Raw genomic sequence first — 16,266 nt, forward strand, 5'->3', positions numbered from 1 at the left:
ATTATCTGACGAGTGATAAAGAAATTGCTCTCCTATAACTCCTCACTTCCAGTACTTGCAATGTGACATTCAGGCTCATTGTATTTAAAACCTTGCGTTTTCTCTAACATAGTTCTGCTGTTGGCTTTTTTCTGTTTTGGACTGAATTTGAGAGATGATGAAAGAAGAAAACCTGGGTAGGGTTCTTGAGTCTCACAGTTTGGCATGAAATGCTGACTTACACATGAAACTTACCTCCTGTTCACATTTATTCCTCACATAGAAGGTGAAATATGAATAGTCAAAGCAGTATCTTTTCTCCGGGTCACCTGTACTTTTTTGTGGTCCTGGGCATTTAGGTGAATAAGCATCAACAAGTCTGGATGTTACTGTTCCCCAAGGAGGGCAGGATTGCTGTTACCAATCCATGGATGAGCAGGGGGACCTAAAGACTGATATATGTATGGGCTTCCCTAGCAGCTCAGATGGTAAAGAATCTGCCTGCAATGCAGGACACCAGGGTTCTACCCCTGGGTCGAGAAGATGGACAGGGTTTCCTGGAGGGTGTAATGTGGTCAGTGGAAAAGTGACCACATTTGCAAATGTTCATTCTTAAAGCACCATGTTCCACAGCTAGGCCACTTCTTAGCTCATATTTTGATTATTTAAATCATTTGCATTGTCCATTCAGGGATAATGTCTTAAATCATTTTCCAAATTCAGGATGAATTAAGGTATGTGTTTTTTTGTTGTTGCGTTGTTGTTTTTTTACGGAATATTTTTTTTTAAGATTCAAGTGTAGAGAAGAAAGTGTTGGCCAGAGAAACATGTGAAAGTGTTCTTTCTGCTTGGCTTACTAAAGACCGTTTTAGAAGGGCTGGATTAATAGTGCTTTATTTGGCAGGGTTATAAAAGTGGGAACAGATTCCTCACTGCCCCCCCATCCAGTCTCAGTCTATTTAGTGTAGTGGTTCTATGCTGAACCTTGTTACTAGGATCCCCAAATTACACACGAAGGACTTAAGGTTCAGCTGGGTCTTTTTTTTCCATTCTGTCAGGCTTGTGGGATCTTAGTTCCCTAACCAGGGACTGAACCTGTGCCCCTACAGGGGAATCACAAGAGTACTAACCACCGGACCTCCAGGGAATTCCCTCAGCTGATCTTAAGTAGTTTTGTGCTAATAGTTCCCGATGAAACAGAAATTCAGGGGCTGGGATAAGTAACCAAAATGTGTGTTGGTTACTGAAGCCGTACACTTAGATCGGCTTAGCTTCCACTGACCACGTTACAACCTCCATGAAACCCTGTCCATCTTCTCGACCCAGGGTAAAACCCTGGTGTCCTGCATTGCAGGCAAATTCTTTACCATCTGAGCCGCTAGGGAAGCCCATACATATAGCAGAGGCACTCAAGCCAGCCCTGATAGTATTTGAAGAAGGAGCAGAGCTGAGCTCACCCAGTTCAGCATTAAGTTGTTCAGTCATTGATACATTTCCTGTATGTATGGAGAAACACAGGAAGAAAAGGACTAACATTCATAGATAGAAGGAGGTGTAGGGGTATTTTTAGCTGACTTCGGTGTTAGAAAGTTGAAACCTATACAAAAGGCAGCCCTGAATTGTATTTCCTTGGCATCTTGAAACAACCTTTGTGGTTATGGTAGGAAATGTTCTCCTGTTGCCATAACTTGTTGCCTTATAATCTAGAAACCTGAAACCATCGCAAGGATTTCTGTCCCCTGCCTCCTTAGAGTATGTATAGAAAATATGTATCTAGAATGGGTGGGGAAGGAAATGGCAACCCACTCCAGTATTGCCTGGAGAATCCCATGGACAGAGGAGCCTGGTGGGCTACAGACCATGGGGGTCACAAGAGTCGTACATGACTTAGCGACTAAACCAACCGCCACATCTAGAATGGGAAGAGAAACCCTTACGTTTGGAGAATTTTTTTTTTTTTCAGTTTCAAGAAACACAATTTCTTGAGTCTTCACAAGCCTCTGAAATAGGTAGTGTTCATCCTTTTTTGCCCCTTCAGACTTTTCATGAGTCAGGAGCCCATAGGGGCTGAGGACTCGAGGTTCGTGTAAGAGTTGATCCTAGAGCCGAGATCACTTAATTCTGGGTTTTTGGCTGAACCTAAGCAATGGCACCTCACTCCAGTACTCTTGCCTGGAAAATCCCATGGATGGAGGAGCCTGGTGGGCTGCAGTCCATGGGGTCGCTAGGAGTTGGACATGACTGAGTGACTTCACTTTCACTTTTCACTTTCATGCATTGGAGAAGGAAATGGCAACCCACTCCAATATTCTTGCCTGGAGAATCCCAGGGACGGGGGAGCCTGGTGGGCTGCTGTCTTTGGGGTCGCACAGAGTCGGACATGACTGAAGCAACCTAGCAGCAGCAGCAAGGCTTTCTTTCTTATTTCTGGTGTTCTGTTCAAAAAGATGAAATGGCTAAGATCCTACCAGGTCCTGCCTGGAAGCCTTAGAGCCTCAAGGTCTAGCCCTGTCCCCAGCCCCTCCCAGAAGTGCTCTGAAGCCAAGTGTAGGATGTGCTTCGTGTGTGAGCAGTGATGCATCATGGGATTTTTGTTCTCTTGAATAGCTATTCTTTGCTGCTGAGATTCGTAGTTGTTCTTGTATCCTTTTAAGGGGAGTGTAATTATATTCTTTGCTTTCTGCATACATTTAAGTAGCTGCTCGTCTTTGGAGTTGGATGTTGAATTGTTCCTCCAGCTCATGCCTGGAGCTTACCAAATGCTGACAGTTGCTGTAGAAACCGTATCTAGCAGCTGTGATATAGTTGGAGCTTTGTGCACCCAAAAAATTCCTTTGAAGGCCTTGGCAAATTAACATTTTAAAAGGTGCTCATTATATACTGGGTGGTTGGCTGTAAGAATACAAAACAGTTGGTATCTTATTTGCCACCTGACAGATGACAAAAGGATTCTCCTGGTTCTGAAAAACCACTTAAGCATCTTGGGGAATTTTGCAGGTAGAGTAAGTCTCTCCCTAGGAAATAGCAAATACCTGTTACCCCACAGCTTTTTAAAAGTAAAGTAGGCACTTGACCCAGATGGGACAGCAACTCCTAAACTCAACTAAGTTTTTGGAACAAGCTATTATAATAATAATTGATCACATAACTTAGAAATAAACACCAGGATTGCGATTCTGAGGCTGGCCTTTGATTTTTTTTTTTTTAAAACCTCCTTGACCAGATGATACAAAACCAAGTGGGAAGAAAATTGTGGGTGATGTAGCGTACAAGGAAGCCAAGGAGAGGGCAAGCTTTATCACCCCTGTTCCTGGTGGCGTCGGGCCCATGACAGTGGCAATGCTAATGCAGGTGCGTGTGGGTGCAAGTTTCTATAATAGTTGTACAAAACTGATAGAATTCTAGGGAGTGCATTTCTCTTCAAGCAGAAATGTCATAGAACCTACTCAAAATCTGAGTAAGGATGTGACTGTTTTGAAGAAAAAAAGGAAATGAAAGACCAAAGAAGTAGAATCAGGCATATGAATAAAGGGAATCAGGGGTAACACGATTCTGATTTCCTCTGGAATGTGATAACTTCAGGGGGGAAAAAACTGTATAAACACCCTAGCTTTGCTTGGTCTGTTTTGGCTTATTGCCCTTCGTAACGCACACCAGCTGAGGGGGGCGAGGCCCACAGCCCAGGGCGTCCCGGCTGCTCGTAGACTCTGGCCTACAACTGAAGCGTGTTAATCGGATCATGAAGCTGTTCATTTTGTGATTGAACTTGAGTGACCAGGATTAAGAATTGAGGTGGAGGTTAAAAAAATCATCACCTCGTCTCAGTTCCGTCTGTGTCGTTTTGTTTAGAGCACAGTAGAGAGTGCAAAGCGCTTCTTGGAGAACTTTAAGCCAGGGGAGTGGATCATCGAGTATAACAAACTTAACCTGAAGACGCCCGTGCCAAGGTAAAATAGTTTACTGTTTAAAAACTCCGTGGATTGTTAGGTTCTTAACTGATGGTTAATGTGTATGCCCCTTCTGAAGGGGGTTGGAGTGAGTCATTACTACGATGGGATTAATAAAGGTTGATTCGTATTTTCTGTATTTCTTCTAAGTGACATTGATATATCACGGTCTTACAAGCCAAAGCCCATTGGTAACCTGGCTCGAGAAATTGGTCTGCACACTGAAGAGGTAGAATTGTACGGTGAAACCAAGGCAAAAGTTCGGCTCTCAGCGCTGGAACGGCTGAAGCACCAGCCTGATGGGAAATATGTGGTGGTAACCGGGTATGACTTTTGTCCATTTGCCAGCTGAATCTTAACACTGATTATTATTGCCAGAGGTTGCATTTGCACTTAGCATGTATTTGTGGAGGTTCTTTTAATTTGGTTTGGGCATTTTCATATGTCTTTATTGCTTTGATCCTTATAGCAACCTTGTGATTTAAGAGTAGATTATAACCCTGCAGAGATGAGAAAATTTGTAAAAGTCATTCATCTAGTAGGTGGAAGAGGTTTGAGTCTTAAAACCTGATCTTCAGATGAAAGTGCCTTTCTTTATACTCCCAAATCATTAATTCCTTAGATCTGTTGAGCATTCATCTATATTTTTGTTTTACTGAGTTAAAAGCTAGTTTTTGAGACTAAAACTGAGAAATTATGTAAGATTATAGCAGTGTCTCTTACAAGGTAAAGTATATTTGCCCCTCACAGTCAGAAGAGCTAAAATGCAGGAGGTTTTTTTTTTTTTTTTTAACTGGGAGGAAGTTACAACTAAGATTCTTGGAAAAGATCCCTTTCGTGTCTTTCATCTTTCTGATTATTCAGACTAAGAGTCATTCTCTAGGATCTGTTAGATCTGACCTACTGATACACATGAATTTAATTTATATAAACAATTTTCCTTTTCTGCTTTCATCTTGAAGAATCACTCCAACACCCCTGGGAGAGGGGAAAAGCACAACCACGATTGGCCTGGTGCAGGCCCTCGGCGCCCATCTCCATCAGAATGTCTTTGCGTGTGTCCGACAGCCTTCTCAGGGGCCCACCTTTGGGATAAAAGGTATTTTTAAAAAATTATTTATTTTCAGTTGGAGGAAGAATAAAATGTATAAATGGGACTGGACTTGGGTGGCCAGAGGGCACCTGCCTCTCCTTTAGTCCTCTGGCCCACTTGGCCCATGAGGGGGTGGTGGTCTTCAACTCATTTAGACACTAGATGGGGCTTCATACACCCCCATCATGGTACTTCTGCTGAAAGCTTTCATCATTTCACCCCAATTCCTACTATCATTGTCTGACACCACACAGGGATTCCTGGATTGGGTGATACATAGCCAGGAGTGCTTTTATATGACTGATAGTCAATTGTCATAGTAACAAATAAAGGTAATCATAACTGTTTCCCAGGGGTTTCCCAGGTGGTACTAATGGTAAAGAATCCACCTGCCAATTCAGGAGATGCAGGAGATACGGGTTCAGTCCCTGGGTCAGCAAGATCCCCTGGAGGAGGAAATGACAACCCACTCTTGCCTGGATAATTCCATAGGCAGAGAAGTCTGGCTAGCTAATGTCCGTGGGGCTGCAAAGAGTCAGACAACAGCAACTGAGCACACAGTCACAACTGCTGATCACCATGCTGACTTTTCTGGAGACAAAGACAAACCCTACAGATGTTTCACACTGAGAGAATAAGAGAAGCCTACACTTGTTGAGTATTAGGCTTCATGCTAGGTTTTTTGCTAAGCAGTTTATGCCTATTGTAAGATAGTTTTATCACCACTTACAACAGTAACAGCTGGAATTCAGAGGAGCTTGGTCAAGGCACTATCATCGAGTACCAGGGAGAGCCCCCACGTCTATCTCAAGCTCTAAGATAATACCATCAACGCAGTGTTTCTTCTGATGAGATGAAAGCACAGCATCAGTAACTGCATTTCACTTTCAGTGTTTGGTAGCAGCAATACTCCAAACATGTTCTTGTAATTAAAATTATATTTTTATTAATTATAATGGGTTAGCTCAGAGTTAGCGTCATCATTTGCTTGGTGATAGGCTATCATATATTCTCCTTACTCTCATGATTGCAACAAATGTTGATATGGGTACACCTTTGCCCTTCTTCAGCCTGTTGTTTAGCTGTAAGTCCGTTGACTTAGTTCTGCTTTTGAGCTTGTCTTAACAACTCCCTTTTAGCTCAGAATGAGCCTTTTCCTGTTTATTGAACCCAGTATGGGCCAGCAAAAATCTAGCACTTAAGCTGTTTTCCACCATATGTGTCCTATTTAGGAAGAATTGCAGTCTCTGTGTTTATGTTGGTGTGTGTATTTTAAATATTCCTTTTTTTAAAATGCCAGAATAGCAGTTATGAGGGTAGGAAATTGAACAGGTTTGTCTTTATGTAACCGTCGGCTGGGTTTTTTAACAAATGTTAGGAATCACAGGGAACCTGTTTTTAAAGATAATGAGTAGGTATGTATGTGTTCATGGTTTTGTCAGTTAGAGTCACATTTCAGCTGAGAGACTATTCAGCATGAACAAGAGCAAGTGGTTTAGTCTGGTAAAGAAAATTAAGAAGCACTTGATCAAATCTGTCCAAATGTTTGTAAAAAGTAAATAGATAATACGGTAAAGAAAATTAAGAAGCACTTGTTCAGATCTATCCAAATGTTTGTAAAAAGTAAACAGATAATACTTGGTAAAGAAAATTAAGAAGCACTTGTTCAAATCTGTCCAAATATTTGTAAAAAGTAAGTAAATAATACGTGAGGCAGTTACAAAAAGCGATTTGCTTTCATTTGATTTTCAAGTTGTGAAGAAGCGTGCTTAACGTGAGTTCTCACCCTTGACCTGTCCTCTAGGTGGCGCTGCAGGCGGTGGCTACTCTCAGGTCATTCCTATGGAAGAGGTAATGCAGTCCAGGATTTGGCTGAATCAGACCTTTTGTTATAGTTTTTCCTTCTTGGAATTAAAGTCTGTCGCAGAGATCTTGGTAGACAAATGACTCATTTGCTCAGCAGAAGCAACACGTAGAAGAAAAACATCTTAATTTGTAAACTTCTAAACAGCTTACTTTTTGATATGACAAGGACTTCAAAGCCTGGCTTTCAGTGGAAATAACGTTAAGCAAGCGATCAGATGTGGCATGAGAGAGGGGAAAAGCAACACGCAGTGAATTCAAAGTGATAACCACAGAAGTGGGAGTAGCATACGGGAGTGGAGCTCCAGTGCACTCCTTGCTCACTGTTGAAAGCTCACGAGTGTGTCCTTTCTCACCCAGTGTCGCTGTTGATCCCAGGTCTCTTAGGGAAGGTCACAGTTTCCTCTGAGGACAGATAGTCATTTGCTCTCGAGGGCTGTTGGGTGTTTGTCCACTAGCTGTGCCCCCATCAGTTTTCCATTGGCTTTACCATAGGGATAGGTTTGGTCGCGATAGGTTGACTGTTGGAAAGATACAAAGAAGTTTTAAGACTGATGTGGCTTCCACCCTATTGTAGTTTAATCTCCACCTCACTGGTGACATCCATGCCATCACTGCAGCTAATAACCTTGTGGCCGCAGCCATCGATGCCCGTATGTTCCATGAAGAGACCCAGACAGACAAGGTAGGCTGCTCAGACCCCACAGACACTTGCAGAAGGTTTGAATTACTATTGGGCCAGTGGGTGCTGATAATGCAGGTAGCAAGGCAATGGGGTTCTTTTCACTTAAAAACTCTTGCGCTCCTTTTCTTTAAGGCTCTTTTTAATCGTTTGGTGCCATCAGTAAATGGAGTGAGAAAGTTCTCTGATATCCAAATCCGGAGGTTATGGGTAAGCCTTTTCCTTGTTCTTTTTTGTTATTATGTGAAATTAGGTGATTGATGTTCTCCTTAGAGTAGCCTATTTTGGACAGGTTCATTTAGTAATCATAAGGTCATGATATACAAGTGGAGATTGGTGGCAGAAGTTATTTCTCATTTTTCTGTGAGTTTCTAGTGAAAAAAGCAGAAATCTGACAGCCTGCCCTCAGCTAAGAAAAAGAATGACACTTCCTTTACAGCATGGGTGTAGGAGTCAGGATGCCAGCATGGCAGCTTCTGGAGTTTCAGTACTTGCTCATCCCAGCATTGGGAGCTTAGTAAGATTATTATTTCTGTATTCTATTTGAATCTCTAATGCATATATATAGTTATTAAACATACACTGTACTGTATGACCCAGAAATTCTACTTCTAGGTATTTACCCAAGAGAAATGCAAACTTTTATGTGTATTCATATAAAAACATGAATTTTTTTAGCAGCTCTATTAATAATCTGCAAAATCTAGAAACAACCCAAATGGCCTTCAGTGAATGAATGGATAAACAAACTGGTACATCTGTACCATGAAAGAATGAATGAACTGATACAACAACTTGAATGAATCTCAATGAATCTCTTATGTTTTGTGGAAGAAGATGTCTCAAACGGTTGCATACTGTATGCTTGCATTTATTTATATGACATTCTCAAAAGACAAAGCTATAGTGATGGAGAATAGGTCAGTGGGTGCCAGCAGTTACGGGTCAGGGAACAGTGTGACTATAAAGGGGTAGCCCAAGGGAATTTAAAAAACAAAACTCGAAAGTATATTCCTGTGTTACTTTTACATATGAAAGAAATATTGTACATCTATAAATATTAGACTGCCTGGCACATGCAAGCATTCAGTAATTGGTATGTGCTGCCTTGTTATCAATAGTAGTTATACTCACCTGACTTTTAATTTTTTGCAACTTATATTTTGGTGCTGTAAGAATAGTACACAAGCTCCTCTGTACCCAGATGCAGTAATTATTTGCATTTTGCCCTTGCATTTGATATTGCTTAGCTTCTCTTGTTTTCACACCTCCCAAAAAATACTATGCAGAAGGTAAGTCAGCTGCTACCTTGTTATGTCAAAGAATTGTGTTCTGCAAGTATGGTGGAAAGAGCAAGCAACTGATCTTAGCCTTCGTTGGTGGAACTTTCTGTCAATGTGTGGGGAGGGGCTGGACTCAGTGTTTAAATGATCCTTTAAAAAGCTCTAGGATTTGAAAACGAGGGATTTGTCCATGGCCACAGAACCGCTCGACAGGTTAGAACTAGAACATTGGTCCCCTGTTTCCTGGTTGCCAAACTTTCTCTCTTGAACTTCGTTATCTCAGTCTAACCCCTTAGCTTAGTCAAGAGTCGGTTGTCAGGACTTCCCTGGTGGTCCAGTGGCTAAGACTCCATACTTCCAAGGCAGAGGATTTGGGTTCGATGCCTGGTCAGGGAACTAGATCCCACATGCTGCAACCAAGAGTTTGCATACTGCAACCAAAGATGCCACAATGAAGATCAAAGATCCTGCATGCCACAGCTAAGACCCAATGCAACCAAATAAATAAATAAGAGTGGATTATCAACAGCAGATTCTCAACTTAGTGACTGAGGGTTTTGCTGACCTCTGTAAACAATATCATATTCCAGGCTTGTGAGGCTGTTTGACAAGCCGGTGAGCACCAACTCTGAAAACACACCTGAGGTTTGAAAACAAAGTCCTGTTGGCATAGGAAGGAAACTATGGGAGGAGTAGGGCTTGCTGGGGCCACTCAGCTTTACTAAGAATTATGAGAAAAGGAGAGTATGTTTTAAAGGAATTTTCCATTTCAGGATGTGACCACGGTACACAATGTAAATAGACAAATTTCCAAGTTCCATGGGGAGGAAGAGACAAAGGTTTCTTGTGCCTTTTGAAACAGTAAGAAGGCAGTAAACAATAGGGCTACTTCAAAAGCATGTACTGTGCTAGAGTGATGTCTTTTCTTTTCCTCTGCATTGAAAAGACTATTTATGCCTTTATATATTTCAAAAGATTAGCATATTATTATTTAAAAAAACATTAAAAGTGATTTCCATTGATTTTTATTGATTGTTACTTGTTTTGGCCATTTCTGATTTTGCATTTGACTTGGGCTTCTCAGTTGTTTGATTGAAAAAGCTTTGCACTTCTTTTCAATATGTTTGCATATGGTGAGTTAATATGACATGTTTTGGTCACTGTGCTTACATAAGGCTTTGGTTTAGGGAAATGCCTCTGGTGTTCAGTAATAGGGACAAATGTGTTACTAATGCCTTGGTACATGTGTGAGTGGTATTAATAAAGATTTAGCTAAAGGGATCATAATTTGCCCTTCTGAATTTAACATGGTTTATATTTCCTAGAGGGGACCCTACCTGGAGCTAGGGATAAAAATCTTATTTTAAATTTTATTTGCTTTGCTTTGTCTTATTTTTAATTTTTTTATCTCTTCAGAGACTAGGCATTGAAAAGACTGACCCTGCCACACTGACAGATGAAGAGATAAACAGATTTGCAAGATTGGACATTGATCCAGAAACTATTACTTGGCAAAGAGGTACCAGAGCAGGGCATACGCCCCGTTGGTTCAGTTATGCTGCACACCCCATGTCCTCCCTAAAAGGTGGTAAAACGAGAGGTCCAGAGCTTGGGTGTTCTCGTGTTCATGGTCAAGGGCTGGCCAAGACGGCAACTTACTCCTTTTCCTGGCCACCTCTACTGGTCTCTCTCCTTATTAGCTGTAATCAAACCTCCTTTTGTTTGGTCAGTTGGACATTTTGCTGGCTCTTCAGTGTTCATTGGTGTGAGGATGGTTTTAAGGAAGTTCATGTAGAAACCAGAAGTAACATTGTTGCAAGCTTCATTTTATACAGCAAGTTTCGGTGTCATGAAGTAGAGAAGTAATGTTTAATCACTTCTTGAATCATGTTGCCCTTTATTCTTAGAATTCTTGTCTGGCATAAGTGACTTGATTTTTCTTGTAGCTCTGGAGCTTGCCAACTCATTTATACCTCATTTTGTTAAACTCTCTTTTAACAAAGTAGGTAGCCTTGAAGGTCTAAACATTTAGCAAGTTGATGAGTGAGTTGCCTGGTTTCCCTGCCATATGTTGCCTTTCTTTATATCAGCCAGCATGGCTTAGTTTTTTATTTTGTACCAACAGTGCATCCATCCAAACTCTATCACTGCTGAGAAGGAATTTTTATCCAGGTGCACAGAATGCAGCTAACGAGTAATTTATTGACTGTTTTTTTTAATTGTCATTGGCTCAATAACTGTGCTAGCTAATGGCATTTTTAAGGTAACTCTCTTAACATCTAAAACTACACTGATATTTCTCTTCTTTGTTTCAGTAGCTTTAACCCTATGTATAATACTTTGTGAGGAATAAAGATCCAGTTTGAAAATTTGGGATCTCCTTCACTTTTCCTTCGCTTTATTTGTAATTTCATGCTTTCTGAGAAGGTAGAAATAGACAAGGGAAAAAATAGATCATATCCATTGGCTGTTTTCTACATAGAAATTAGATACAAGGAACTTGACACTATTAAAAAAAAAAGGTACGCTCCAACAACTCATGACATCCTTCACTGTCAAAATGGGGTTGTGTGTGTGTCTCCAAGTGCTGTACAAGACACTGCTTTTAGTGTTTAAATATGGTATTATGGGAAGAAATTGAGCATGTTATCAAGTACCTTAAAAATGCCTCTCCTCTGATCCACCCTAAAAGTATGAACTGGTTTGCCACTGTTGTTCATTTTGTGTTTTGTTGCTATTTTTGGCATGTCATACAAAAAACAAAATTGGGAATACATTAAAATGCTCACCATAGTTAGACCTAGGCGGTGGGATTAAGAGTAGTTAGTAGGTTGATCTAAGCCATGCTTTCCAAGGGTGTGCAATTGGATCGATGTTGTGTCATCAGAATGGAAACTATTCCATCTACACATACTAAGGAAAGAGCAGGTGTGTCACCCAGCCTGCTTCAGAAGGCCTTGCCCTTGCCCTGTGTTTATGGCCCTGTGGTCCTCAGGGTTGTGTAAAATCAGCGAGTCATCCCATGGAACAGCACAAACCTTGGCCTTTTGAAACAGTGACCTGCTCTGTTTTCTGTGGAATTTGGAATATGCTTTGAAACAGAGTCCAGATTTCTAGTTATTAATAACTGTTTGAATTCTCTAAAAAGCGTAGACACAGCCACTCTACAATCCTGTCCTTGATTACTGCACATTAACAGTACATGAACATCATTTCTAAACTTGAACCCATATTCTAGCTTTACCATAAAATTTGAAATCAAATAGTCATTAAGTTAGATTTGTTGCTTTACAATTCTGCGAGTTCCTTTAACTCTGTGGTCCTTTTTCCTTTCTGCTGTGTCTACTGTATCTTTCTTCTGCGTCTTCCCTTTCTCCTGTAGTGCTGGATACCAATGATAGATTCCTGAGGAAGATCACGATCGGACAGGCTCCAACGGAGAAGGGGCATTCACGGACGGTAACTGTTCCTTTCTAAGTAGATTAGTTCATGGGGACTGGATCCTTGCTGCTTCTCTCCTCCTCCGTCCTTTCCTGATCGATTGATTCTGCCGGGTGTTGTTCCACCTTCTTCCTTTTAAAGTGGGAGCGAGTAGGTGTGTGGCGTTGAGCGCTCTTGACAGCTTTTGCAGTAAATCCCATGTGTCACCTGTGTATTTTCCCCTAGCATTTTCTCCTAGAGGTGGAGAGCCCCCAGTGAATATCCTTGCACACAAACTGATTAAAATTGTTTCTTTTTTGTGGCCGTCTTACAGTACGTTTCTTTAGTGTGAGAGCTTCCGTGTCAGTCCTTGTATATTAGGGAAACCATAACCACATAAGCACAAGCTGCCTCCAGAGGGATTGTTGGTCCTTCTAGGACTTTTATTTCTAAAAACTGTCTATTCAAAGTCTTGGAATACTTAATTACAAACTTTTTTGCTCTTAGGGGATTATTTATTTTCAGTAAGTTCTTCATATGCTGTTCTTTTATTCTGTCCTTTTAAGTTATTTGTTTAAGCCTAGGATGTAAAAAGAATCCACGCTTCTGGGTTTAACACAGTTTTCCTTATTGTGTCTTTTCCCTGCCAACAGGCTCAGTTTGATATCTCTGTGGCCAGTGAAATCATGGCTGTCCTGGCTCTCACCAGTTCTCTAGAAGACATGAGAGAGAGACTGGGCAAAATGGTGGTGGCATCCAGCAAGAAAGGGGAGCCCATCAGTACTGAGGATCTGGTGGGTCCCGGGGTGATTCCTCTGGGTCTGTATTCCCAGCCTCTCTCAGCAGCTACCGATAACACAAACTATGGTGTAGTTAAGATACTGCAATTAACTAATAAAGTCATATGATCTTTTTACTTAGTAAATAAATATGAAGTTCATAAAAAACACTTCCACAGAGAGTGACAGGCAGTGTGCTCCAGTAGCAGACCACAGTTTTCAGGTGGTCTGAGCATTTATATTCAACCTGTGAATATTTCCAAGAGAGGGTGTCTGACTTCAGTTTCAGAGAGCATCAACAGTCCCAAGTCTAAGTCCCTTAGAGCTGAGCTTAGAGTCCCACCCCGGCCCCTCCCTGCAACAGGCCTCCTTGCACAGAGACCTGTCATCATGAGGCTCATTGGCCCCATATTCACACTGATGACCATATTGGAAACAGCTCAACCAGGTCTTCTAATGATCCTACTTGGCTAGTTGTCCACGTCAGGATTATTTCTGAACTGTCTACATGGTAATATGAAGTTTGAAATGAGATAATCTCTAGATTACTTTTTAAAAAGCCTATTTGTGTTGACACACACCAGAATGGTTGGTCTACAATTAGTGGTATGTCAGATGAATTCAGAAAAAGGGGGAAATACTAATTTTTTTGTTTTCACAGTTTCTGTATGTAAGAACAAAAATTGCTTTAAATTTTTACAAACTCATGGAAATTGAAATCTATAGCTTTATCTTACATTGATACCAGTTTGTTCATCCATGGTTGGATGGCTTAAAAGAGGGTCCTGATATATAAGAGTTGATGTTGAACTCCTGGGTAAATTTCAGTTTAAGGTACAGGACGTGCATGCATGCTAAGTCGCTTCAGTCGTGTCCAACTCTTTGCAACCCTATGGGCTGTAGCCCATCAGACTCCTCTGTCCATGGGATTCTCCAGGCAAGAAGACTGGAGTGGGTTACCATGCCCTTCTCCAGGGTACCTTCCCAACCCAGGGATCAAACCCATGTCTCCTGCAGCTCCAGCATTGCAGGTAGATTTTTTTTTTTTTTTACCACTGAGCCACAGGAGAAGCCCCATGTTAAATCTGGAGAAGCCCCAAGACACACCTTAAATTTGGTTTACAGCCATTTCAGTCCAGACACCACAGAGTTACCTATACTTCAGCATTCTAGGAACTAGCGTTTTCATGCTGTCTAAAATGGATTCCCCACATGGATCAGTAACCAGAGCTTCACTGAGAGGCTTGTTTCCAGGATTACATATTTCTCCAGAACTTACATATGAATGTCATTTTCATTCTCTATTCTCCTTTAAAGTAATTGGTAGCTTATAAGTACATGAATGACTAGTCTAGTTTAGGTAAAAGTAATCATTAGTCCAAGATGGCCAAAAATGGAAGACCTAAGAATGTTGAATTTTGGCTTCAAAAGGGAGGTTTTTTCCTGGCGGGAATTAACCGTTCGTGCCTTTGTTTTGTAGGGAGTGAGTGGAGCATTGACGGTCCTTATGAAGGACGCCATCAAGCCCAATCTCATGCAGACATTAGAGGTGAGCAGAATGACTCCCGCCGTCCTGGACTGGTTGGAAAGCACAGTGTCCCTAGAGAGACACTTCTTTTCCTGATCGTCTCTTTATTCCCATTCTTCTCACAGTTGTGACTGGGACTTCACTGAAATATAAAAAGAGGTGGCTTCATACTTGCCCTTTTTCTTTTGGATGCCAACTGATTTTGGTTCCCCTTGACCGAATGATCCCTTTTGAAGCAGGATTGGCAGCTTCGCTCACGATGTCTTGATTTCCACAGGGCACTCCAGTGTTTGTTCACGCTGGGCCGTTTGCCAACATCGCACACGGGAATTCCTCCATCATTGCAGACAGGATTGCACTCAAGCTTGTCGGTCCCAAAGGGTTTGTAGGCAAGTACTTTTGCAAAATCAGTGATAGACCATTTTTCTTTCAGCATCAAGGGAGCTGGGGTAGCATTTTTACAGTTGCTTTTGTGCTTACAGTGACTGAAGCAGGATTCGGAGCAGACATTGGAATGGAAAAGTTCTTCAACATCAAATGCCGGTATTCTGGTCTCCGCCCGCATGTGGTGGTGCTTGTCGCCACCGTCAGGGCTCTGAAAATGCACGGAGGTGGCCCCACGGTGAGAATCAGGGATTCGAAGGGTCTGATTCTCAGACGTGTTCTGAAGGCTAAAGGGAAGCTGATGACTCCTGCCTGTTCCTTCATTAAGCTGCTCTTACCCTTATGGTTATTAGGGTACCAAAGCAGGGCACGTCCAGATGGCTCTCGTGCTGGCCGTCTCATCACTCACAGGTAGTCCCAGCTCTTGGAGAGGGCCAAGTTTGGCCTCGTGGCCTACCTTTCTGAGGAAAACACCTGATGATATCCAAACCCCTACAAGGACATGTGCTTGGCTATATTTACCGAAAAACTCCTTTCTGTTTGGACTGTTCTTTTTACATCTGAGTCTCCCATTCCCTCTAATGGTGCTGCTGGCAGCTAGCCAGCCAAACCATTTAGCTTGAGATGGAGGTCAGCGTGCCAGGCAGGACTGCTAACAGCCCGGGCTGGGGAGAAGAGGTGGAGAAGGGCAGGTATGCTGGGACTCCCTCCAGTGATGGGGAAAACAGGTGAGCACGGCTTTCCTTCGGCTCTCCTGAAACTGTGCTTTCCTCTATTCACACTGCTTAGAAATTGTACTTTTTGCTCTATTTTTGGGCTTCCCAGGTGGCTCAGACGGTAAAGAATCCACCTGAAATCCAGGAGACCCAGTTTGATCCCTGTATCGGGAAGAATACCTGGAGAAGGGAATGGCAGCCCACTCCAGTATTCTTGCCTGGAGAATCCCATGGACAGAGGAGCCTGGTGGGCTACAGTTTGTGGGGTAGCAAAGAGTCGGACATGACTGAGTGCCTAACACTGTCACTGTTGTAACCTTTTTTCAGCATGTACATGTGAAAATACGGCTCTCTTTTTCAGGAATTAGTTGATGAAGTATTTAAATTCCTATCCTCTGGGAGCTGGTCTTGTAGCTTGAGCAGTAAGACCTCCCTCATCTGCAGAAGAAAATCATTGTTTCTTAGTGTAGTGATCAGGACTTTTCCTGATAGAGCAGTTCTCAAGAATGTTGCCCTCAGACCTTCCTGACACACTTACAGTTATTAAAGGCCTAAAAGAACTTTTGTTTAGGTGAGTTGTGTCTATTGATAT

At 41.9% G+C, this 16,266-nt stretch overlaps 2 protein-coding genes across 5 annotated transcripts in view; one reads left to right on the forward strand and one right to left on the reverse strand.

Annotated features, from left to right (window-relative positions):
- Nucleotides 1–16,266, forward strand: part of MTHFD1 (methylenetetrahydrofolate dehydrogenase, cyclohydrolase and formyltetrahydrofolate synthetase 1) — a 64,173-nt gene that overhangs the window by 34,293 nt on the left and 13,614 nt on the right. For 3 of the 4 annotated variants that reach the window (XM_069596771.1, XM_069596770.1, XM_069596772.1), the window contains exons 9-21: nt 3,203–3,330; nt 3,829–3,926; nt 4,077–4,250; nt 4,889–5,025; nt 6,824–6,870; nt 7,460–7,567; nt 7,700–7,774; nt 10,264–10,366; nt 12,230–12,306; nt 12,921–13,061; nt 14,527–14,595; nt 14,852–14,963; nt 15,057–15,196. In XM_069596771.1, coding sequence (XP_069452872.1) covers nt 3,203–3,330; nt 3,829–3,926; nt 4,077–4,250; nt 4,889–5,025; nt 6,824–6,870; nt 7,460–7,567; nt 7,700–7,774; nt 10,264–10,366; nt 12,230–12,306; nt 12,921–13,061; nt 14,527–14,595; nt 14,852–14,963; nt 15,057–15,196 — 1,409 coding nt within the window. Of the gene's footprint in view, nt 1–3,202; nt 3,331–3,828; nt 3,927–4,076; nt 4,251–4,888; nt 5,026–6,823; nt 6,871–7,459; nt 7,568–7,699; nt 7,775–10,263; nt 10,367–12,229; nt 12,307–12,920; nt 13,062–14,526; nt 14,596–14,851; nt 14,964–15,056; nt 16,246–16,266 lie in introns of all 4 variants that reach the window. The other variant, XR_011258304.1, reaches the window with a different exon arrangement.
- The window catches only part of ZBTB25 (zinc finger and BTB domain containing 25), a 63,507-nt gene continuing 54,537 nt past the window's right edge, over nt 7,297–16,266 (reverse strand). Inside the window, exon 8 of the mRNA XM_069596783.1 lies at nt 7,297–7,403. Coding sequence (XP_069452884.1) covers nt 7,352–7,403 — 52 coding nt within the window. The 3' untranslated portion in view covers nt 7,297–7,351. The remainder of the gene's footprint in view (nt 7,404–16,266) is intronic.

Source organism: Ovis canadensis, chromosome 7, assembly GCF_042477335.2.
Source record: "Ovis canadensis isolate MfBH-ARS-UI-01 breed Bighorn chromosome 7, ARS-UI_OviCan_v2, whole genome shotgun sequence".
Classification (NCBI taxonomy): domain Eukaryota; kingdom Metazoa; phylum Chordata; class Mammalia; order Artiodactyla; family Bovidae; genus Ovis; species Ovis canadensis.